We start from the raw sequence: 25,784 nt of genomic DNA on the forward strand, positions 1-25,784 counted from the left end.
TGAAATTAGATCGACACTAGTTAGAGAAAGCATCATGAATGTTTTCTTGAAAAGCGACTGGGTATCTGACATTGGAATTAAATATATGAACTGCAAGCATATGGCTAAGTCTTGATGTTTTACCCTCTAACTATTCCATGTTTTTTCATTTGTTAGCAATAACAAACTAGGTTGTGAGGCAATTGGAATTCTCAATTGGTAATATGAAAAAAAACAAAAACAAAAACCTTAGTTATTACTGTGTATTGTTTTCAAATAATGATAAAGTTTGTTTATCTATTGTTTTAGTTTCCTAGGCTGCTTTAGCAAATATCATGATAGGTTGACGTAAATAAAGGAAATTTCATAGTTTACAGTTTTGAGGCCAGGAAAATTTCTAAATCAAGGCGTCATCAAGGTGATGCTTTCATTCTGAAGCCTGGCTGCTGGTGGTCCTTGGCTCTACTGCCACATGGCAAGGTACAAGGTGGCATCTGCTGTTTTCTCCATTCTTTATTATATTTTGTTGACTCATCAGTTTATTTTTCTATCATCTACCTCCCTCCCTCCCTCCCTCCATCCTAGTGACCCAGTAGGACAGATGATATCTATGAGCACTAAACTCTTTCTAAATTTCAAGGGTTTCTGGTTGAATAAATCTGACTGAAATATACGTCTGGAGTGTATAGTATAAATTGAGATTTTATTTGATACCTGATGTTAACCTCATCTCTACCACCTACCACCCCCAAATGTTTATTAATACTCAGAAGTTTGCCCCTCTAGGTTTTCTAGTTCTAAACATACTCTAGTTTCATATCTCTTCTGGCTGAAGTTTCGGTTGGGTTAGATGACCTTTAAGTTTATTAAAACCTAAAGATGTGATGTTTTATGTTTTATCCCATCTTTTATTAATTGCAGCAAACACATTTCCTTTTGTTCCATTGAACTTTGGACCATAAGTAGAGGTGCTGAAGTAGATTTTCCATCCTCTTTTATTTCTATACTTTAAAATAAGTGTACAGCAAGTTTTTAAAATTCAAGGAACTTAAAGTAAAAATGCCCTTCTTTCAACCAATCTATAATTATAATTCAGAATTTTACTATTGATCTGATTTAATCTGTGCTGTGAGATTTAGAACATTTTTCCATAGTGATGAAATAATCATTATTTTCTATTTTTATAGTATGACTTTCCTCCTGTAATTTGAGTGTGATAGAGCAAAATTTCTTAAAATTATTTAGGATATGCACATGTCACATATGATTTTGTATGGAAAATTATTTGATTAGCCATATGTTTGATATAAAATTCTGATTTTTTGTCTAAAGATATCCTCTATTAGAAAACTGTAGTTAATCTGGAGGTGATCGTTTAACTAGCAGTGGGGGGAATGCTACTTGTAATGAATAAAAAAAATAATGTTGCCATAATAATAGTAATTAAGAAAAATGTTGAGCAAGTGAATTAGAAAAAATATATCAGAATGCTTTAATTTAAGGACAGACAGGTCTTAGGATGTAGGTACGCTTAGAGATTGTGAAAAATAGTTAATTTACTTTAAAGAGAATTAGGGATTGGGAGGGTTCTTACAGACAGTTTATTTTATATTTTGTTCCTCGTAGTTTGCTTAAACAGAATATCAGTGAAAAATTATGGTTTATTTTGTATATAAATCATTTATTATCTGTATATAAATTTCTTTTTCTTATATACTTTTATCATTACTGTAACCCTTAATTTTGTTAGGCATATAGAAAATTGTGTTTTATTCTTGTTTGTTCTGTTTGTTGGATATTTACAGATTAAATGAATTGTAGGTGGTGCAACGGTGGCTCAGTGGCAAGAATTCTCGCCTGCTGAGCTGGAGACCCAGGTTCGATTACCGGAGCCTGTCCATGCCAAAAAAGTTTTCTTTAAAAATAAATTGTATGGAAGATGGGGGAGAGGGATAAACAGATACAGACATTTAAAGAAGATGACTCAATGGTGATTAATAGAGGTTTGAGATATGGTTTAGCTATGTAAGTTAAGAATGGAAGTCACTGTCTTCCTGAATCCTCTTAAGGAATAGTTAGTTCATCTACTTGGTACAGATTCTGAAGGTTTTTTTTGTGCTTAGTTTGTTAGCATTATTGATCTTTGCTAATAAAGGAATTTTGTTCCTGATAGATTGTTTAAATGTAGTATCAGTGAAAAATTACATAATAACAATAGTAAGATTAAACTGAATTACTTAATAATAATTATACACACTGCAAGTTTATGTGTGCTGGTCCAGTTTAAATACTTTGTGTTTTGTGGATATACTATTTTCCCCATTTTAGTAGGAAAAAATAGGTTCACTGAACTCAAGTGAAGTAATGAAGAATTTCTGTCTATATCCCTACATGACTCCAAAATTTAATTTAACTTTTAAAAGGTCATCAGTGGATTCTTTCTTACTGTATCTATGGGTAACAAGTTTAAAGTGGGTCTATTACCTAAATAAACCCTAGTAAGTTGAAGTTCTAACCTATTTAAGAGGACTGTTCTTTTGATAAATAGAATTTATATTTACTCATTCTTTACAGTGGCTAGTTTATATTTATTTGTGTTTGGCAATTTATAAAGAGCATGATGACCCTGAAATGTTTACTCAAACTATTCGTGACCACTGTGTACTCAGTGGATGGAAGGTCTGAGTGCTTGAAGCAAGAATTTGTAGGTTGAATGGATCTGGAGAGGAGGTAATGCCTAGTCCACTGAGCAAGGCCAGGCTGGAATGGTGATATTCCCATCTAGTGGCAGAGCCTGGCAACTCAGAACATTGGAGCAAGGCTGAGGTTATGGTCTATGGAGAATTTTAGTTTGTTGAGTTTGAGTTCAATCTATATTAACTGTTACTGTTATTATTATAATTATTGTTATAATTACTGTTTTTAGTTTGATGTGTTTTATTCAGTAAAAGTGACCTATGGAAAATAAAATTAGATTCTTCAAAACATAAATGAAAATGACAACCAAAAGCACTCACATGTAAATGAGCCTCAAATACTATAAACTAAAAATGCAGAATATTTTATAACCTTAGATAGGGGAAGTTCTTTCAAAAAAGACATAAGAAAAACCATGCATTGTAAAGGAACAGGTTGAATTTGAACACATTAAAAAAAAAGTTTCTGTGACACTATTGATTTGGGTGTCCCTAATGTTTGACACAGTATCTGGAGTTTCCCCAGTGGTAAAGTTGAATAGTTCCATATATTTTTTCCCATCCTTCAAGGACTTGCGGCAGTTTTCTAGATTAACAACAGATGGAGGTAGCCTAAGGGTACCTAACTGAGGGAAGGAAGAAAGAGGGGACTATGGTGTGTATACATACAACCGACTACTGAGAGGCTGCAGGAAGAAATGAAGTTGTGAGGCATGAAACTATGTGCATGAACCTTAAGGATTGAATGAAATGGCAGAAATGAAAAGACAAAATATTATCATACTTCACTTATACGGGCTAATTAAAATGTACAAACTCGGAGAAAGTTGAGAGCATGGGTTATACGCTGGGATATATTGTGAAGGGTCCTAGATTTTAAGCTCATATAGCAGTCACATATATTTAGGAATTGTAACTGGTATTTTTAAATTCTGAAATACTGAGCTATTTGTGCATAACCTGGTCGTTCCCTGAAACTGGGTATTTATGTCACACCTGAGACTCGTTAGCGCACTGAAGCTATGAAAGTCAGCATTACCCCGTACAGCAACTGTTAAACAAGTTGAAAAAATGATCAGACTTTGACTAAAGATATGAATGAGGCTGATTTGAATAAGGTAAATCAGAATACAGGGTAAAGGATGATATGGTCCATATTTTAAAACTTCAACTTCTGTGTGAGACCAAAGGGGGAGATGTTTATTTGATACAAAATCTGTATTTTGGTTAGTGCATTATCTAATTTAACTTGTATTGTCAATTTATTTGAACACCATAAGTACAGGGAATCTTGAATATTGCATGAGATCTTGTTTGTGCAGGTTAGTGTGATGCTCCAATCATCCCAAAGTAATTTGAGCAGTGAGCAAAAAAAGCATTTGCAGAGTCCCCTTGGGGGACAGGGGAGAAAGGAGGAAATATTCACCTCCCCCCTTTGGAGAGTTCTGGTGCTCTCACAAGCAAGCAGGGGGACAACCAAATCATTAGGCTGAGCCCTCGATCTTGGGGTTTGCCCCTATGAAACTTGTTCTTGCAAAGGAGTGGCTAAGCCTTCTTATAATTATACTTAAGAGTCACCTCCAGAGAACCTCTTTTGTTGCTCACATGTGGCCTGTCTCTCTAAGCCAATTCAGCCAGTGAACTCACTGCCCTATCCCCTACGTCAGACATGACTTTCACAGGTATAAATTTCCCTTGCAATGTGGGACAAAACTCCTGGGATGAGCTGGGATCTGGTAGCATGGGATTGAGAAAGCCTTCGTGATCAAAAGGGGAAGAGTGAAATGAGACAAAATGAAGTTTCAGTGGCTGAGACATTTCAAACAGAGTTGAGAGGTTATCCTGGAGGTAATTCTTATGTATTATATAGATACCTCTTTTTAGTTTATGGTGTATTGGAGTGCTGGAGGAAAGTACCTGAAAGTTTTGAACTGTGTTCTGGTAGCCTTGATTCTTGAAGACAATTGTGTAACTATATATTTTTTTACAATGTGACTGTGTGATTGTTGAAACCTGTGTCTTATGCTCCTTTTTTTCCCAGGGTATGGACAGATGAGTAAAAAAATAAGGATTAAAGACAAACTTGGTGGGGGGGATAAAGGGTAAAAATTTAGGTAGATTGAAATACCTGGGTCAATGAGAGGAAGGATAAGGGGCATGGGATATATGAGCATTTTCTTTTTTCTTGCTTTTTCTGGCGTGATACAAATGTTCTAAAAATGATAACTGTGATGATATTGTGAGCCATTGATTGTACACCATGTATGGACTGTTTGTGTGTGAAGATATCTCAATAAAAATAAAATTAAAAAAAATATTAAAAAATATATAAGTGGTCCAGAGGTAGGTTAGACATTGAACATGGGATTAACTTGAGTATTTGCTTGAGTTACTTATGGGCTACCCAAGTACATAATAATAGAATTGATGTTTTGTAATTAATGCAAGGATTTGTTTGCTTTTTGCTTTTCTCTTGAATGTAAGAGTTAGCCCTTGGATAGTCGTTGATGTTTATGATGGTAGAATCTAAACTTTATGAATATAGTTAGAACTATGGCAATCTGGAATAATTTAGTTTCCTAAATTTTTCTGTTTCTGGCATGTTTATCACCAGAAAAGCTAAAAACTTATCGTACTAAACCCTAGAAAATCATTTTATTTGTTGGCTTATATTGGTTTATTCTTTGCCCTCTCTCTAATCTAATGGTTCACTAGATTAGTTTTTGAATATTTGGGATTGCTTTTTTCAATCATTTAGTAAAGAGATACAGAAAACTGTAGCTATTGAAGAAGAACTTTTGATATTTATTCCATGTCATTTTTACTGAAATGAACAAAGGTATTTATCAATAAAGATAAATGTAGATAGTAACTGCAAGTTAGAATATAATGAAACCTCCTTATTTTCTCAAATAGCAATCTAACCCTAATGTCAGGGTTAGGTTGAAGTGCAGTGAGTATAGCTTCTAAGAGAGTAGAGTCAATTAACAGAAAGCAAGATTAATATAGGACCAGCAAAGAGGCATGTAGTAACTGATGGAATATGTAGCTTTGTTTCACATTTCTTCCTAGAAGAATAAAAACTACATGTTTTTTAGTGACTTTTGGTATCTATTTCACTGTCTGATTTCAGTTGGCAATAACTGTTATGTTTTAATAAAGTAACACGGGTGGAAATTTCAAACACTACAGAAATTCATGATAGAAATAAATATACCCATCTAACCTTCTTTAGAGATAAATGATTATCAGTTTGCTTTATGTCCTTACAGATACTAATCTCTTTATGGACACAAATGTTATTTCCAAATTTTTGCAATTATAACCTTTAATTATATAACCAACAATTATAAACAGTATAGTGAAATTACATAAATATTATGCCTAGTCTGATTATTTCTTCAGGATAAATTCCAAGAAATGGTATTGCTGTACTACTACAGCATGCACACATTTAAGAGTTTGGTATGCATTACCAGGTGACTGTCCTGATGTAGATCCATATTGTGTTCTTGAATATAGTTTTAACTTACATTTGTAGTGGTACTTTAAAATATAGAATATTATATTTATACTATGGAATGAAGTAAAATGCTGTTATAATGAATATTTTTACTAAGAAAATATTAGCCCTGAATATGATATCCTATGTACAAACTACTTCTAAGTTTTGATGATCAGCTTTCACCCTAAACTACTATCTCTGATCATAATAGCAAATGTTTGGCCAAAAATAATTCTTCTGCCACAGTGGATAGGGGAGCGAAAGTGTGATGGTTTTCCCTCTAAATGCAGATTGCTGAAGACAATTTTAGGTTGTCTGGACCAAGGGATATGTCATCGGTAAAACTATCATGTTAACTCTATTTCTTCATTTCCGATAAATCATTCCATTATTTTATTAATTGCACAAGTATTTATATGTTAGGCAGCTACTGGACTGGTTACTGGGATACTGTGGTGAATAAGACATAGTTTGGGGCTTTATGGAGTTTAAAATTTAATAGTGGAAGCAGATAAGTAAATAGGCAACTTCTTTTAAAAACTATTACAGTTTAAAAGTGATATATGCTAATAAAATTATTTATTACAATAAAAAGCAACATAAAAATGAGAGGAAAAAAATCCCTAAAAAATTTTACTACCTGGAAACAACTATCATTAACATTAGGCAAAGTTAATTTTTTCCCAACATTTTATCATTAATATTATGTAACATCTAGAAAAGTTGAAAAATGTCACCAAATACTCATTCCGGCCATGTAGGTCTACAATTAACATTTAAACTGTACTTGCTTTATTCCATATCGCTTCATCCTATTTCTCATCCATTAATCCATCTTTTTTGGGGAGATGCGTTTTAAAGTAAGTTGCAGATACTAATATTCTTTCCCCCTATATTAAGACCCACCCCAATTCGGTATGACCTTGTCTTCTTGATTACATCTGGAAAGATCCTATTTCCAAATAACTTCACATCTACAAGAACTGGAGGTTAGCACTTCAACATATATATTTGGGAGGACACAGTTCAACTATTCAGTTTAAAATAGCCCTTTCAACATGCGTATTGTTATTTTTGTAAGCAATATTGTGTTTTAAATAAAGCCTTTATGGATTTGGTATAGGCTATAAAAGATGCAGAAATTTTGTACTGTTAACATTTCTCCCCCCTGATTCCCTTCCTGAGCTCTATATATTATATAAATTACTTTGTTTTATTATAGAGTATGAGTATTATAAAGAGAAAAAAGGGGTGGTAATAATAATTATGTGGGAAAAACAAGTGCAATTTGGGGCTTCTGTGGCAAACCAGGATGAATAGTCAAACTGTCTATAACCATAAATGTTAGTTGTTTAGTGTTAGTTTTATGTTTAAATATATTTGCATTTGTGAAATATATTTGACATGTAGTCTTTTTACCATATCTTCTCCTTTACTGAGTTCTTTATTTTTATCTCTTGGATGGAATTTGTCATCAAGTAGTCTTCCCCCTCCCCAAAAGGATCTATTTGTCCTGGATTACTTAATTTTTTAATTTGCTTTTTAACTTTATGTTAGCTTTGCATTTTTTATAAGCAATACATTTTAATAAAATATGCTGTGTGTTATCAGGGATAAATGGAACAAAAGTAGGGACATCCCACTGTATTTGCAGGGGATATGAGGTTAGACTATCATTTCTTATAATTACTCAATGTCTTTAAGGCTCTATGTAAGAAATTTCTTTGGAGATTTAAGTGTCCCCCAAATCTGGGTCCATGTCAGTAATACAGATTTCAGTTATTAGGTAGCTATGATAATTTTTTTTTTTTTTTTTTTTGCTGATCTGATAGAATGATTTATTTTCCCATTACAGGAAAGTCATGAGTGAATTGTTCTGAGGTATGTTTTTGAGCTATGAAGGACATCTATTAGAAAGCTCCACACTTGAAAGTTCCTCTTTAGGTGATAACATTTTATGTCTGGACAGTCTCTGCAGGTACCAAATTCCCTGTTGTATCCAACTGCATACATTTACATGTGCATGCAGATACAGGACACTCTGCATGGTCCCTGAACCAACTAAGCATATGTCCAGCATGCCCACCATGCCTGCAATTGTGACACCAGGTAAACCAGTTGTTAAACTGAGCTAATTTTTTGTCCTTGTTCAAGTCTACTTTTTCATCTGATTTGGATCCTCCAGGACAGCTAGAAACAGGTGTTCCCATATTAATGAGGCAAAGTGCACATCGAGGAAGGGGTTTTCGACAGCGTGGGCAACTTGTAACCTTAGATTTTGTTGGTGAGCCACTGACTCCATATTGACTAAAACCTCGGCCCTGATGGGGCACCGTCGAACAGCTGTAGTAGATAGACTTGCCACAGAAATTGCAACTCACAAACACCTGTGCTAAAGGCTTGGAACTGGGATCCAACTTACTTCTATGAATATCAAATTCAGCTCGTTTGTGCCAGAACCTCCAGGCATCTAATAAATTTCTATAATTCTCAATCCAGTACTGAACCCTTTCATCTTTAAGTACATCTAGAGGAGAACCCTGTAACATGCAGTAACTTGCTGTTTGGACATCTCTAGTTCTATCAACATAACTCTCCATTAAGTCCACTCCATCTTTAGTAAGGCCTGTAAGTAGAATTCGTTCCAAATTTCCAGCTTCTTTCATTTCGTTAGTCAACTTTTCAATGTATCTATTTAACTGAGTATCACCAAGGAATTTACATGCAAATGTTACCCTGTCACGTACCGCAACTTTGTTTTCATACAAAACTCCATCGTAAGACCCTGTTTCACTTGTCAGAAAAGCAAACATGACACACAGGTATGGATTGTTTAGTTGTAATCGCAGAGTGCTGCACATTTCTCTCCAAAGGGAGTTCTTCTCATCCGTATAACCTGATAGAGCCGTTGCTACTACGTTGAGATTCAGATCCAGATCTCCTTTTTCTGAAGATGCCCCTTCGTTCAGGATTTGAATTGCTCGTCGAATATCCAGGTCGAACAATGCCACAGCAGCAGCTCTCTCCCACTCCCCTTCTTGTACAAGGAAGTTCACAAATGGCCCTACATCTACATCTGTTCCTTTCTTTATCCATCCACAAAGCTGCAAAGCTAAGATTCTTTCTTCACTTAAATTTTGAATATCAGTTTGCTTATCCAACCCACTCTAATTATGTCTGCTGCTTTCCACCATTCCCAAAGATGATTTTACAATTGATTTAATTCCTGCATAAACCAATGATCCTTTGTTCCCTGGAGATTTTTGGTCCGTATCTTCTGTATACTGTTTCATAAAATGCAGAGTATACCAGAGTGACTTGAGCTGTGGATCTTCATTTCCAGCTAAAATGTGGTTTCTCCAAATCTGCTCCGTATCAAGTCCATACCTCGATAAAGCCCGAAGGTGCATCTTCGTTGCTATATCTTTTTCTAAGGAATTATCATTTTCTTCTTCTGCACATTCATACAAATGACGACCACAAGCCCACATTAAAGATGTAATTGGACTCCAAGCAAGAGATATTCTTTCAAAAACTGTAAAGTCAGACATGGTTCGGTTGGGAGTACAACTATTATTCGATTTTGACTTGACAGATGCCACGAAAAGGAAGCAATGTAATTGTCACAAGGCTGTACACTTCTTTCAATTATCGTGGGTTCAGTTTCATCCCCAATAGGAGTGGGTGTATGCTGCATATCGTACAATCTAATAATATTACTATCCCTTGTTAAAGTGGCAAGCAGACCAGTTCTAGTTGGACACCATCCTACTTTCGTTAAGGGCTTTGGTTGCTCAGTCAAAGTCAAAATTGGCTTTTCAAATTTTCTAAGATCCCATATGACAACCTGACCTTCATAGAAGGAAGCAACATGATCGTGGAAGTATGGGTCTACTGTCACCCCCTGAATGGCTTTTGTATTTACAAACATTTTTTGGCTTGTATTCCGAAGATCAAATATAGCTAGGTTACGATGCATACCAGCAAGTAAAAGTTTCTGGTCTTGTGGAAGCCAACAGAGAGAGAGACAAGCATCATTCTGACCTAATTCATAAAGTGGTTTTTTTACTAACAATGTTGTTTCGGTTTCACCTGCTGAGAGTCTCACTTTCTCCAAAGGAACTACATCAGGAGTATATTTGCTATAGATATCCCATATTAGCACTGAAAAATCAGCTCTATGTTTGTCTAGACCAGCAGCAAGCCAGTTACTATCCAATGGATTCCATGCAAGGGTATTGCATTGCCGTGCATGTTTTGGAACAAATTCTTTTCCGATCAGATCTTTGAATTTTGAGTTATGATCTTGACCGAGACTTGTAAGGACTACCCGACCGTTTGCTTGTCCAACTGCCAGAAGACATTCAGGATCATAATTGAGATACCAAGCAACACATTTCATATAAGGCGTATCTGAATTTATTGATAGTAATGTAGCTGCAGAGTCTTCAGATAAACGTAAAGATCCAGCTTTGAGTTCTGAATTCACAGTAGATTCTACATGATAAAGGCTCAGTTCTGAGTCACAAACAACAAATCTATCAACCTGGTGTGGTGCCCATAAAATATCAGGTTTGGTACCGCTCATGTTTATTGATGTCCTCAAGTCCAGTCAGTTCCATTCACTGAAAATCTGAGGTGGCAGCGGCTGATAATTTTAATAGTATATCTTTTATGTAAAATAACTACAGCAAATCTTTTGTTCTGTGCCAGAGACTTTACTTGTTCTTGCCATTTGGGAGTAACTTGGTTGACCAAATTCTATTTAAGTTGATGAAAAAGGCATTGGGAAACTTTTTCAGTTTATGTAAAGCTTTGCTCTTGACTTGTTTACTGTTGCATTGTATCTCCTTTTTCTTAATTTAACCATCACCTATTTTACTGATGAATTTGTGTGGCCCAAGAACAAACTTACTGAAACAAATCACCCCTGAATTTTGTAATTTATAAATAGTTAATGTTTTTGTTTTTCCATATTCTTGTAGTACAACTTTTCTTCAACTGCTGCACATAATATGTTGTCATTGATGATGAAGAGTTATATACAGTGACTTACAGTGCAGTATAGATTATTGTATAATATAATTATTACAATAGTATCCTTGCGATACTTGTTTAAACTGGTAATGGCTGTCTTGCTTGGATCCATGCCCCCTCCCACGGTAGTAAGGCCAGATGGTTGTATACAGCTGTGGGTAGATTTTCCTTTCTGCTTGTACAGCTGCTGTGATTCTTTTATCTGGTATCTGTTTTAAAATGAGATATTTATTTATACAGTAATAAATATCCAATAGGCAGATATGTAATAGTTTGACAAAGATGGTGACAGAAACCATTTAATTGTGGAATTAAAATGAGATGTTTGTTTAGCTCACTTTGTGCCTGTTCCTTGTTAAAATGAACTATACCTTGATCCTTCGGAGAAATGTAATGATCCCATTCTAATGTTCTTTTCTGTTGGCAGGAGGGCATTGTACTAAAACATTTTTACAGTGAAAATAGTCTTGAACACAGCTCACCCAAATTAAAAAAAAAAAAGCCAACAAAAAAACAAGGCTAGTTTTACTTTGTGGTTTAAAAACAAAACAAAACAGAATGTCTCATTTTCAACTATCTACATGATTTTATGACCTATCTTTATCAATACATAGATATACTTTTGTATTCTAATTAGTAGAAATGTCATTCTATTCTTTGATATTTCATGGTACTAATATGTTCTTTATTCCATAACTACTTTATTTTTGTTGCTGTTAACTATGTAACTATGCAGATATTTTTCTTTTGGATTGTTTTGTTAGAGTCTATTCCAAATAATGTGATTAATCAATTAACTCCTATAATCAGTTTAATGGTTTTTGTTTTGTATCATTGTTTTTGTGGGTGACCCTTAGGTTTTTGGGAATTAGGTTTTTGATGGCATATCTGAGTTTATATAATTCCATAATTCGTTAATCTAATTTTGTTCTTACCATTAGTATCAAATACAAAGGATTTTAGAATTTTGCTTGATGTTTTCTGATATGTTTGCTTTGATGAAATTAAAGTATAATAGCATTAAGCATTAGTGATGTTGAAATTTATTACTGCCGTGGGACAGTTCAGTTTCTCATGAAACAAAACCTCTAATATTTTTCATTGTAGAGTTTATATTGATGTGCTTATATAAATGCCTGTTTTTAATTTTATTTTTGTAAAGGAATCCTAGAAAAAAATACAGGTGTTCATAAGTGTTAATAAGTCTTTGATTTCTAATTAAAAACTTGATCTTATGTCAATCATAAATATAAATGAATGAGATAAGTATGCAAGTTTAGGAAACAATCGCATCTTTAACATATTTTTTTGCTTGCAAACTGGAAAATAGGGCAAACAGATTGTGGAAAACTAAAGTGAGAAACCCTCTTTTTAAGAATTATATTTGAACAGGGCTAATAAAATGACCAATTCCTAGATTATATCTTAAAAACTTTACAAATTGTGCATTCTTTCGGTAGGTACACATGTATTTATTTATAGAACTTTGGAGCTAGGCTAGAGCTACCTGTGTTCAGAATGTTTTCAGGGCTACGAAGATAACCAAGATGTGGGTTTTTCCTCAGGGAAAATTTCTGGGAAGAGTTCAGGTTGAGAAAATCACTGATTGAGTGAATGTTACTAGAGTATTTTTTTATGAGTCTGAAGAAAAAGTTCATTTAATTGACTATTGGACCACTATCAATTGAAAACCTTCTTCTGAAAATGTATAAACATCTGAATAAATGTTTTCTAAAATAAGTTTCTAGATTTTGCATTCAAACCTAAATCTAAATTGAATTAGATCTATTTTTGATATGTTGAGTTTGAAAACTCCTATAAGACTGTACCCCATGTAAAATTTTTGATACTGCTGTGCCTGTCAGAGTTGAATTTCCTTTATAGGTACCTACACAGAACCAGGTTATCTTTACAATCTCCTCTGACGTGGAATTGGTCTGGGGTTTTCTTTAAAATTAAAAAAGAGAGTGTTTGCTTTTTCCTATATCAAAGAACTTTCTGCATGATTTATTTTTAACATTTTGAATCTCTCACCTTTTCACCTTCGAACATATATAATAGTTGAGGTTCTCTGACACTGGGCAGATTACGTTTCTGTAGAGATAATACAGTCTGTATTAACTGATTAAATAAATTTCTTGTTTGAATCTTTGTCTTTTATGGCATGTATAATAAATTACTGTATGCATTTTATGTTTTTGATAAAAGTGGTCTGTCTGTCCCATTTATTGTATATATTATTGTAGTCTTCTAACTACAGTCTTAAATTATTGATGATCTTTAGTGAACAATTTATAATGTAGATGGGGTGGTATAGTGCTTAATCTCTGATATTTTGGTTTCTAGAAGCTTTAAATATCCTTTATATTTGAGAAGGATTTTTCAAGACCATATAATTTTAGAACTTGAAAATGACTTTTCTCCTAAATGGAAAGCAATATGCATCTGGCTGCTTCTGAATGATTTATCATTGGGTTTTGACTGAATTTATCATTGGGTTTTGACTCTTAAATATTAAAGTCTTTGAAAGTCCAGGCTTCTTTTCTTCGCAGAGGTTCCTATAAAGTAAAGGGAAGAACAGAGGGGCTTATAAAGTTGTTTCTGTGTGTCACTAACAAGACATCTTTTATAAGAACCTCTTATTCATATCCTTGTGGGATATATGGTTTCCAAATGTTTTCTTCCATTGAGTAGGTTTTGTAGCATAAGCTACTTAAATTTTGGGTTCATTCTGCCCAGTGCCACAAAGACAAGGAAAGTCTCTGAAGGAAAAACTGATTATTGCATCTGCAGAGGCTGGGTGGGGGGCTGGGCAGCAACCAAATACAGCCTGCTTCCCTCATGTTGGGAGTCCTTTATACTAAGGCAGCCTGCCCCAACTTCTGCCCCACCTCCAGGCACCATGAGGGTTCTTGCAGAATGCTTTTCTGAGGCCTGGCTTGATTCACTCTTGCTTCAGGATGTCACTGGCTGCAGAGTCCCAGGTTACCAGTTCTTAACATATTTTCCTCGAAAGTGATACCACAGGTTCTCAGTGTCTGGGATACACACCTGGCATGCTTGGTGCAAAAAACAAAACAAGGCCTATTTTTAAATGTTCAGAGGTGGGTCAGGCTGGCATCTGCTTTGGGCCTTGCTACAACTAGGTCAAGCTGACATCTGCTTGGGTCCTTGCTACAGTTCCCCTATTTTTGATCTGAGGATTTGTAGTCTTATAAACTGGGTTGCTGAGGGGTGTGGATCAATCTTCTGTAGCTACTTCCGGCTGGGTAAGAACGCCGAGTTACTAGGCCTAATTATTTTGTGGAACAGGCTGAAACCCTCTCAGTGTCATCATCGAGCTTTGGAAGGCATTGAGCATAGAGGTTACAAACTTGGTGGGTGCTTTTAGCAAGCAGAGCCCTATGAGGAGAAGTAGGAGGGATATAAGTGGCCCTAGGAAGGGGTATAGCCAGGTGAGGCTAAGGAAGGGCCAGCCTCTATTAGCATTTTCTTTTAACATTGCTGCTTATTTGTGTAGGTTCCTAATATTTTCAACTGTTTCTTGGAATTTGTTTACATAAAAGCAGCATTCCTCATTTAGAAATAGGCAAGTGCCTCCCTTGGGCAGCAGTTAACATATCTAGTGCCCAGCGATTTTGTAACACTGTGGCAGCTAGAGAATCTGTCTGGACTTGTGCAAAGCACTTGGATGAAGTGATTAGTCCAGGAGATACCTTTTGAAAGTTCAAAGGATAAGTTAGCATACACATGCTGGGCTTTAACAATGCCTCCAATTCTTGTTCCAGCAGCAGTGGCTTTTCCTCAGTTGTGAGGAGGGGTATTAACAGTAGGATGTCTCTTTTGTTAAGCTTGTGAGTTGCAATAAGAGCATTTCTTCTTGTTCATCAGCTAAATAGTAGTGGTAAGGTAAACGAGAGTGCAGAGCACTGTCCACAGAGGGGGAAGGGTTAACTATTTGTTTGCCCCACACAGGAAGAAGATTCCACTGTCTGGGTTGAGGGTTAATGAAAATCCTACAGTGAGAAGTAGATTGCTTCTGTGAAGGCCATTTCCTTCACAAGCACCAGGTTGCTGGACTTGGATTGATAGGAAGGAAGTGAACAGTTTAGTTCCTTTTATGGGAGCCACACAGGGGATATGGATAGGTTCTTTTGAGTCTGTTTTTTCAAATATTGCCATTGTTTGGATCCCAGTGTAACTTTTCTATTCAGCTGTTTAAACTACAGGGGCACAACACTTTCCTAACTAGGTGGTGTTAAGCACTATAGTGTCACAATTGGAGGTGGGCCCACCATGAGTATATTGAAAAGTTGACTTATGGTTTGCTGGGTTTCTCTGCTTTTTGTTTAGTAGAATGTCTATACCAGTGGTGAGCAAGGGGCTGACTGCCAAGATGATGCCTTCCAAGGATGGTGAGAGATTCAGCTTATTTCCTTGTCTGGCTCTAGTGCCTACCTTCCTTAGGACTAGGATTTTTGTTTCTCCAGGAGAGACACAGAAGCCGGGGTTGCATGCTTCTTTATCTAGAAATCCTATCTGTGAAGCACAGAAAGAAGAGTGATTAGATCATACACAGATGAGATAGACATTTTTCCTGGGGCTAGTGGGATGGGGTGGTGGGAGCTAGTTAAATTACTGTATAGAGCTCCCTAGATGATGCAGTGAGGAGGGTGTTTGATGTTGTTGTGAGCTAAGTTGCTGTGGTAGTTAGATTCAGTTGTCAACTTGGCCAGGTGAAGGCACCTAGTTCTGTTGCTGAGGACATGAGCTAATGATACGTGAACCTCATCTGTTGCTGATTACATCTGCAGTCGGCTAGGAGGCATGCCTGCTGCAATGAATGACGTTTGACTTAATTGGCTGGTGTTTAAATGAGAGAGCACAACATAGCACAGCCCAAGCAGCTCGGCATACTTCATCTCAGCACTCACAACTCAGCCTCGGCCTTTGGAGATACAGAAAGAAATCACCCTGGGGAAAGTTGTTGGAACCCGGAGGCCTGGAGAGAAGGCCAGCAGAGACCATCCTGTGCCTTCCCATGTAAGAAAGAACCTCAGTTGAAAGGTAGCTGCCTTTCCTCTGAAGAACTAACAAAATACATCCCGTTTTATTAAAAGCTAGTCTGTCTCTGGTGTGTTGCATTCTGGTAGCTAGCAAACTAGAACAGTTGCTTAATACTGCATCAAAGAATAGGGGATAATCATTCAGCTTTGGAAAGGAATTATAGTGTGGGACAGTGTTAATATACAGGGTTGCCCACCATTGGGCTGGAATGGGGGTATGCTGACATGCTGGTCCCTTGATTTACACATAACCAGCTATTTGCTTTCTTTGTAAGTTTTGCTGCTTGTCTAGCTAGCTATCTGAAGAAGAAGATGGTTTATGACTCTGACTAGTGTGTGTTGGCTAGAGATGAGATGAGGATAGAGACTGTTAAAATAACTGCTTTTGGGCAGGCCGCGGTGGCTCAGCAGGCAGAATTTTCGCCTGCCATGCCAGAGACCTGGGCTTGTTTCCCAGTGCCTGCCCATGAAAAATAAATAAATAAATAAATAAAATAACTGCTTTTAAGACTTTCGTTTTCTTTAGAACAGTAACTTAAGGTCTGTCAGCTGCTCTACTGAGTAGGATGGCCTCTGGGATTCAAGGTGTTGGGACTTTTTCTGCTCTGATTGTGGAGGCTTAAACACCTTCACTCTTGAGATGTACCCTTGGCTTGATGCCCTGCAATTTAAGAGAGGAGTGGGTAATTAGTAACACATCATGTGGACCTTCCCACTTGGGTTGCAGCTGGTCTTCAGGATGCTGGTTCCTCCATTTTTGAAGAAACTTTGTCCCCTGGTGGAATATTAGTAGAAGGAGACATCTGTGGGAACAGAAAGTCTTTGAGGAGTTATTTTATTTATAGCTTTCAAAGTGTGAGTGAGGGAAAATAACCCATTGCTTGATGGCTAGCTGGCTTATCTCTATAGATACTGGATCCGGTGGGAATGGCCCCCTGAGGGTTTGAGAAATGGCCTCCCATAAAGGATTGTGGATGGGATCAGTTTGAACCCACATCTAGGAACCGTTTGCACTTGGAGGAGGGCAATTTGGTAAAGCATCTTCCCAGCTAGATTGGCTTCTTGGTGGATTTTGCTGAGGATTTTCTTCAGAGTGTGGTTTATTTTCTCAGTTTTTCCAGAGGATTGAGGTCATCAAACACCTTGTAGTTTCCAGTTGGACACTGAAACTGTATGGACAGTTGGAACTGTCCTTGTTGATTTTTGTTGCAAAAGCTCTTCCATTGCCTAATTGAAGCTATTGGGGCAAGCCAAACCTAGGGATAATTTCTTGTTGTACATCTTTACGACCTAATGGGTTGTCTCCTGTGGGTAAGGGAAAGCTTCTACCCATCCAGAGAACATATCAGATTAAAAGGTACATTTTTCCTTGCATCCCTGAGGCATTACTGTTGAAGTCTCCTTGCGAGTCTTCTGGTAAATTTCCCCGATGTTGGGCAGTGGCTCTGGCCAGGTGCGGTGCTGCTTTTGGATTGTTTTATGCGGATGGGGCAGTTGTGGGTTATTTGATGAATTATTTTCTTCAGACATGGTCCTAATGTGTGATTTAGCAGGTTGATGAGTACATCTTTCTGTAATGGATGCTGTTATGGAAATTATTGATCATTCGCTTTATCAGTAGCCCAGGATTAGCACTATTACTCCATTAGTGATCCATCCATCTTCTTGTTCGTGAAAGTTACATTCATTAGCTTGCTGTTGATCTTTCTCTGAGTACCTATGGGTAAATGAGTTCAATGCAGCCTGGGGTATAGTATAAGTGCTAGCCTTCTTTGGCTGTTTTCTTTGCAGCAGTGTCTGCTGAGTGCTTTCACCTGCAGTGTGAGTTTCAGCTAACTCATGGCTTTTGCAATGCATCACTGCTACCAAGCTTTGAAGGTTGACTACATCTAGGAATTGCAAAATTTTAGGGGCATGTTTTATTTCTTTCTTTCCTCAGTTTAGGAGGCCTCTCTCTTTCCAGTTGGCTCCATGTGCATGGAGCACTAAAAAGGCATACTTAGAGACTGTGCAGATGTTGATAGCACCGTCTTTTCTGATGATGAGGCCTGTGTGAGTGCAATGAGTTCTGCTTTTTGTGCAGAATTTCCCAGTGGAAGAGGCTTGGCTTCAAGTACTTGATGTATGGTGGTGACCTTGCATATCTTGCCCTCCTGGTTCCTCTTTCCATGAAGTTGCTCCAGTTAGCGAAGACATCTAAATTCACATTGCCAAGTAGTGTGCCAGCTAAGCTGGAGAACACTTCTTTGACGACGGCTATGTAGTTGTGAGTAGGCTCTGTGTCCTGCTCTGTGGGAAGTAAAGTGGCTGGGTTGAGGGTCAAGGAATCTTTTAAGGAAGTGCCCCAGTTATCCAGCAAGATATCCTGATATTTCCCTAGTTCCCCTTGAGTTAGCCAGTATCCTCCCTTCTGATCAAGGAGGCTGACAACCCGGTGAGGGGGTATACACTGTGGTCATCTGGCCTAAGGTAATTTTTTGGCCTCATTCAGAGGGTCACAGGTGATGGCTACTGCTTTTTGGCAGTCTGGCCATCCTTGGGCAGTATTATTTAGTTGTTTTGAGAAGTAAGCTTTGGGCCTGTAGATCTCCTCTAAGGTCTGGGTGAGGATTCCCAGAGCAACTCCTTGCTTCTTGTGTACAAAGAAGAAAGAAGGCTTGCTTAGATTGGGTAGCCCATCCACAGGTGTGGTTGCTAGTTTATTCTTAAGGGTGTGAAAAGTGGCAGCACAGTCAGGGGTCCAGTCTAGGGATTCTGTTTCTGACCCCTCTAGGGCTTTGTTTGGTGGTTTTGCAGTGAGTCCAAACTCAAGAATCCACAGTCTGCAAAAGCCTGCTATGCCCAAGAATTTGGCATTTGGTCTTTGGGGTTGCTAATTGGATAATTACTGTTTTCGGATCAGGCAACAGGGTTCTTTGCCCAACAGTGAGTAGATACCCAGGTATTTAGCAAAAGTCTGTACGTTTTGAGCTTTTTTGTTTTGATATTTTATGCCTGGCTCATGCTAGGCAGTTTAGGACTTGAATGGTATCCTTAATGCAGTCATCTCAGGTGAGGCTGACTATTGGGATGTCATCAACATATTGAACATACTGATCCGCAAGCTTAGCTTTTACTCCTGCCTCTACATCTTGGGACTGCTGTTCTCCAAAGAGGGTGGGAAAGTTCTTTAACCCCCAGGGTAGGACAGTGCTTGTATACTGTCTCCTTTGTCCTGTTTCCAGATTTTCCCATTCAAAAGCAAATACAGGTTGGGATTCTTCACTCAGGGGAATGTAGAAAAAGGCATCTTTCAAATTGAGAATGAAGAACCAACAGTAGTTGGGATTAATGGTGGTCATTATGGTATATAGGTTCAGGACTGCAGCATGGATATCCTCTGAAATCCTATTTATGGCTTAGTGGTCTTGTACAAATTGGTAGATATCTGTACTCTCTGGTTTCAGGACTGGCAGAAGAGGGTATTAGAAGAAGATTGACGGGAATGAATGAGCTGGGTGGCTGCCAGCTTCTGGATTACAGGTTAAATGCCAGTTTTGCTTTTCTTGAAAAGAGGTACTACTTTATTTTCACTTGCACTGTCCTGGATTTTAGCTGCACTTATACGGGTTTGACAAAGATTGCTCTCTTGGGGTTTTCCGATGACCATACCCCTGGATTCGTTTCTCTTAGCACTTGTGGGGTTGAATTTTCAGTTTTTGGGACTGGTCCTTGGAGCAGTATGGACTGGAGCATGATCCTGTTGGCTGCGAGGACTTCGAGTTTTAGGTTAGTTCCTGTCAGGGACACACATGCTCCGAGTTTTGATAGCAAGTCTTGTCTGAGCAATGGGAAAGGACATTCAGGAATGTATAGAAGTTTATATGGGTGAGAGTCTGAGACCCCCATTTGCAACTCATGAGAATAGAAATCAGGGTTGGTTTCCTTGTCCCCAAATCCCAACTTGGACTTTTTCTTTGGTTAGTGGATGTAATTTTGTATTTATTACTGAGCATGTGGCTCCCATGTCAAGCAGAAAGTCAGTTAAGTTTTCTCCCACTTGCATAGTGACCTGGGGTTTTTTAATGGGAGAGAGAAATGGTGGCTTCCTCTGGTGTGACTAGGGGACTCCCCAGAATCTGAGGCTAGGGTTAAGGAGAACTGTGGAGCTAGTTTTTCTCTCCGTTTCAGCTGGGGACATTCATCTTTCCAGTGCTCTTCTTGCTTGCAGTAGGTGCACTGATTACACTGCTGAATCCAAAGGGATTGCAGTGCTCCCTTGAAAATTTAGATTCTTTTATTCTCCTCTGGGACAAGGCTAGTTTGAAGTCTTGTGGCCAACAACGAGCCATGCTGCTTTGTGAATTGATGCCAGTGCTGCAGCCAGCAAAAAGCAGCATGCTGTTTCACCTGGCACTGCTGCTTCTGCTCAGCTGTTTGATCTCTACTAGTATATAATTTAAAGACTATTTCAACCAATTGAGACAGGCATTTCTAAACTCCCATAGAGTTTTTTTCAACTTCCTCTGGATATCAGGTGCACTTTGGCTAAGGAGGATCATATTTAACAGCCCTGTTTTCAGGCTTTATGAGATGTATATTGGAGTATCTGAAAGGCCTTATGTGCTCAAGAAAATCAGAGGGGTTGCTAGATTTCCTGTGCCCTGTTTTAGGACTTTTGCTTTGGGCCCTGTTCTAGTTTGCTAGCTGCCCAGAATGCAATATACCAGAAACAGAACGGCTTTTCAAAAGGGGAATTTAATACGTTGCTAGTTCACAGTTCTAAGGTGTGAAATTGTCCAAAATTAAAACAAGTCTATAGAAATGTCCAATCTAAGGCACCCAAGGAAAGATACCTTGGTTCAAGAAGGCCGATGATGTTCAGTGTTACTCTCTCAGCTGAAAGGGCACATGGCAAACATGGCAGCATCTGCTAGCTTTCTCTCCAGGCCTCTTGTTTCGTGAAGCCCCTCGGAAGGTGTTTTCCTTGAAATGCCTGTAAAGGTCCAGAGTTTGCTGGCTGATGGACTCTTTGGTTCTCTTGTCCTTCTGTTTATGGCTCTCTCCTTCTTCTCAAAAGGTTGTTGGCTGATGGACTTGATGCTTTGTGGTTCTGTGGCATTCTCTGCTCTCTCAAAATCTCCACACTTTTCCAAAAATGCTTCCTTTTTAAAGGAATTCCAGTAAAGTAATCAAGATCCGCCTGGAATGGATAGAGCTACGTCTTCACCTATAGAGTTTAATACCCACACTTGTTTGAGTCAAATCTCCATGGAGATAATCTAATTAAAGTTCTAGCCTTTAGTACTGAATTAGGATTAGAAGAAACTATTGCTCCCTCAAGACTGATTAGGATTAAAACATGGCTTTTCTAGAGTACATAAATCTTTTCAAACCAGCACAGGACCCCTTGGTGCAGCCCTGCAAGGATACACATTTTGTAATGGTTTAGACTATTTACCTGAATGGTGTCATTGGGTCCCAACAAGTGTTATCTCAGGCTCTGCCTTGTAAGGGAACCCACAGACAGGGACCTAGGGGGCTGCTCATCAGAAGTGGTCATCTTCCTGGTAAGCTTTATCGAGAACCATGTATCACTCTTCTGGAGTGAGGAGGATGCTTAAGAGAGGCTGTTGTCAATTCAAGTTGGATTGTGAGTAACAAAAATGGATGTGAACAAGGCAGACTTTGTGTCAGACTGTAAAGAGGGAGTATTATTGTTCTTCGAGTTAAAAAGATCTGAGGTTGAGAAAGGAGAGTGCACAAAAAGGAAATCTTGAGGTCTACTCAAATTGCCTATGCCATCAGGAATTTGATAAAGGGGAAATTGCACTGCTCCAAGCAGTAGGGCATCCTGGCCAAATTGGATACCCCTCCAGATGTGGGATGGAGAAGTCAAATCTCTTATCCTCTGGGCAGCAGGGGGTGCTATTGCTGGAGGCCCAGGATAATCTGATAGTGGGTTAGAAAGCAAAGGGATCAGTAAAGGGGGATAAAGGAAGTCCTTGATTGTGTCCTATGGGGGAGAATCACAGAGGACTGGACTTTTCTCATTTCCTGGTAGTTGTAAACAGATGTTGAGCTTACACTCAGTCTGGGTATTCTTATCCTCATAGAAAGACATGAAAGCTGAACATACAGTATTTCTGACCATTTGCCCTTCCTTTTGAAGAACAAGTTCAATTGCAAGATAGTATTAAAACGGACTAATCTGTTCACAGGCCGACATTCACCGTCTTCCACTTTGTATTGTGGCCATGCCATATTACAAAAGAAAACCAGTTTTTTTCTGTTTCAGAGGGTTTCCACCAAACTTTGACCAATGTTTTAAGATACAACCTAAAGGTGAACACTGTGGGATACTGTGATCATTCCCATTTTCCTGTAACTGAGTACATACGTAGAGGGACCAACTGAACCAAATGGCAGTAAGGATTCAACCCAGGACAATCCACCTTTGGCCATCTAGAGAGGGAGTGGAACTCAAACCCACAAAGCCCTGGAAACCAAAAGCCTGACTGAGCATTTCACAAAGAAAAACCAAAACCAGAATTGACTCACCTAGTTCCAATCAGAGTCCTGTTGGTCACCTTCCTCTTTCCCAGGCACGTTGTCAGAGGCAAAGAGAGGCCACTCTCTTCCTCTTATGTTGGTCTGAGTCTCTGAGGAAAATGCCCAGGCATCCACTAGAGTTGGATGCAGTTCAGGACGGGGGAGCAACCTGTGGCCTCCGAGATGCTGGTGAAACAAGAATCCCTATAGGGACTGTCCCATCTGGGTTGCCAAGTTTTGTAGCACAAGCTACTTAAGTTTTGGGTTCGTTTTGCCCAGTTCTGCGAAGTCAAGACAGGTCTCTGAGGGAAAAACCTTTTATTCTGTCTGCAGAGACAAGGGACTAGGGGTGCAGCATCCAAATCCAACCTACTCCTCTCCTGTTGGGGGGGAGTCTTTTATACTAAAACATCCCCTCCCCCTCTATTCCCCCCAACTCCTGAAGCATTTTGAGGGTTCTTGCAGGATGTTTTTACAAGGCCTGTCTCAGTTCACTGCTTTGCTTCAGGATGTCACTGATGGCAGAGTCCTGTTTTTTTTGGGGAGGGGGACAACTGGTTCTCAGTGTCTAGGGTACACACCTGGCATGCTTGGCATTAACAAGACAAAACAAGGCCAAAGGGTGGTTAATTGTTTTTAAATCTTTAGAGGTGGGTCAGGCTGGCATCTGCATGAGGCCTTGCTACAGTTGCCTTTTCACTTTCCTGAAGAAGTCCTTTGATGCACAAAAGTTTTTAATTTTCAGGAGGACCCATTTATCAGTTTCTTCCTTTGGTGCCTGTACTTTGACTGCAAAGTCTAAGAAACCATTGAAGATGCTTAGATCTTGAAGATACTTTCCTACATTTCCTTCTAGGAGTTTTATGGTTCTGGTTCTTATATTTAGGTCTTTATATTTAGATCCATTTATTTATTTTTTATTTTTTAAAGATAACAACATGCAAACACAACATTCTTAACATATGGACGTTCCATTCTTGATATGTAATCAGTGACTCACAATATTATTGAATCCATTTTGATTTAATTTTTGTTTAAGGTGTAAGATAGGTGTACTCTTTCATTCTTTTGCATGTGGATATCCAGTTCTCCCAGCACCAAACGAAGAGATTATCCTGTCCCAATCAAGTGGACTTGGCAGTCTTGTTGAATATCAATTGTTGATAGGTGTGAGATTCTATTTCTGAACTCTCAATTAGATTCCACTGGTCAGTATATCTATCTTTATGCCAATAACATACTGTTTTGACCACTATAACTTTGTAATATGCTTTAAAGCCAGAAGTGTGAGTCCTCCAAATTTGTTCTTCTTCCTTAAGATATTTATGGTTATTCAGAGCCCCTTACTGTTCTAAATAAATTTGATAATTGGCTTTTCCTTTCTATAAAGGATGCTGTTGAAATTTTGACTGGAATTGTGTTGAATCTGTAAATCAATTTTGATACAATCTTAATGATATTTAGTCTTCCAGTCCATGAACATGGTATGTCCTTCCATTTATTTAGGTATTCTTTGATTTCTTTTGTTTTTCTTTTTATTCTTTTTTTTAATTTCTTTGATTTCTTTTATCAATGCTTTGTAGTTTTCTGTGTACCAGTCCTTTACATCCTTGATTACATTTATTCCTAGGTATTTGATTCTTTTAGTCACTATTGCAAATAGAATTTTTTTCTTGATATCTTCCCTAGATTGCTCATTACTAGTGCACAGAAACACTGCTGGTTATTCCCTGTTGATCTTGTGTCCTGTCACATGGCTGAAATCATTTATCAGCTCTAGTAGCTCCATTGTAAGTTTTTTTAGGAATTTCTTTTTTTTATGTGTAGGATCATGTCATCTACAAATGGTGCAAGTTTTACTTTCTTCCTTCCAACTTGCTTGTTATTTCTTTTTCTTGCCCTAGCACAGACTTGAATAACAGCAGTGACGGTGAGCATCTTTGTCTTGTTCCAGATCTTAGAGGGGAAGATTTCAGTCTTTTACTATTGTGTATGATGTTAGCTTTGGGTTTTTCATATATGCCCTTTATCATGTTCAGAAAGTTTCTTTCTATTCCTATCTTTCAAACTGTTTTTATCAAGAAAGAATGCTGCATTTGTCAGATGCCTTTTTGTGTCAATTGAGAGGATCATGTGATTTTTTTCCATTCCATTTATCAATGTGGTGTATTACATTAATTGATTTTCTTGTGTTGAAACACTCTTGCATACCTGGGATAAAGCCCACTGGATCATGGGTATATAATTATTTTAATGTGTTGTGGGATTCAGTTTGCAAGCATTTTATTAATGAGTTTTGCCTGTCTATTTATTAGAAGAATTGGTCTGTGTTTTCTTTTCTTGTAGCATCTTAATATGGCTTTGGTATTAGGGTGATGTTGGCTTCATAGAATAAGTTAGGTAGTGTTCCCTTCACTGCAGTTTTTTGGAAAATTTGACCAGGATTGGTAATAATTCTTATTGGAATGATGGGTAGAATTCCCCTGTGAAGCCATCTGCTCCTGAACATTACTTTTTTTGGGATGTTTTTGATTGCTTATGCAATCTTTTTACTGCAATTGGTTTGTTAAGGTCTTCTGTTTCTTCTAGACTCAGTGTAAGTTGTTCTTAGGAATTTGTTTGTTTCATCTAGGTTGTCTAGCTTGTTGGAATACAGTTGTTTGTAGTATGCTCTTATGATCCTTTTTAGTTCTGTGTGTCAGTAAAAATGTCCTCTCTTTCATTTATGATTTTATTTATTTGTATCCTCCCTCTTATTCTCTTTGTCAGTCTAGCTGAAAGAGTTAGTCAATCTTATTGATTCAAAGAACTAACTTTTGGCTTTGTGAATTCTATTTTTTAATTCTCAATTTCATTTAATTCAGATCTAATCTTTGTTATTTCTTTCTTTCTGGTTGCTTTGGGATTAGTTTTCTGTTCATTTTCTATTTCCTTCAGGTATGTAGTTAGGTATTTGATTTTAAGCTGTTT

The 25,784-nt window shown here is 37.8% G+C and overlaps 1 protein-coding gene and 1 pseudogene across 5 annotated transcripts in view; one reads left to right on the top strand and one right to left on the bottom strand.

The window, feature by feature from the left end:
• Nucleotides 1-25,784, top strand: part of TUSC3 (tumor suppressor candidate 3) — a 267,076-nt gene that overhangs the window by 54,107 nt on the left and 187,185 nt on the right. Inside the window, exon 1 of one of the 5 annotated variants that reach the window (XM_077144667.1) lies at nucleotides 15,509-15,632. The exons of the other annotated variants lie outside the window; for them this stretch is intronic. Coding sequence (XP_077000782.1) covers nucleotides 15,630-15,632 — 3 coding nt within the window. The 5' untranslated portion in view covers nucleotides 15,509-15,629. Of the gene's footprint in view, nucleotides 1-15,508; nucleotides 15,633-25,784 lie in introns of those variants that run through there. 5 annotated transcript variants of the gene reach the window in all.
• LOC143669996 (GATOR2 complex protein MIOS pseudogene) lies at nucleotides 8,002-10,822 on the bottom strand (annotated as a pseudogene).

This window comes from Tamandua tetradactyla, chromosome 26 (genome assembly GCF_023851605.1).
Source record: "Tamandua tetradactyla isolate mTamTet1 chromosome 26, mTamTet1.pri, whole genome shotgun sequence".
In the NCBI taxonomy this organism is placed as follows: Eukaryota; Metazoa; Chordata; class Mammalia; order Pilosa; family Myrmecophagidae; genus Tamandua; species Tamandua tetradactyla.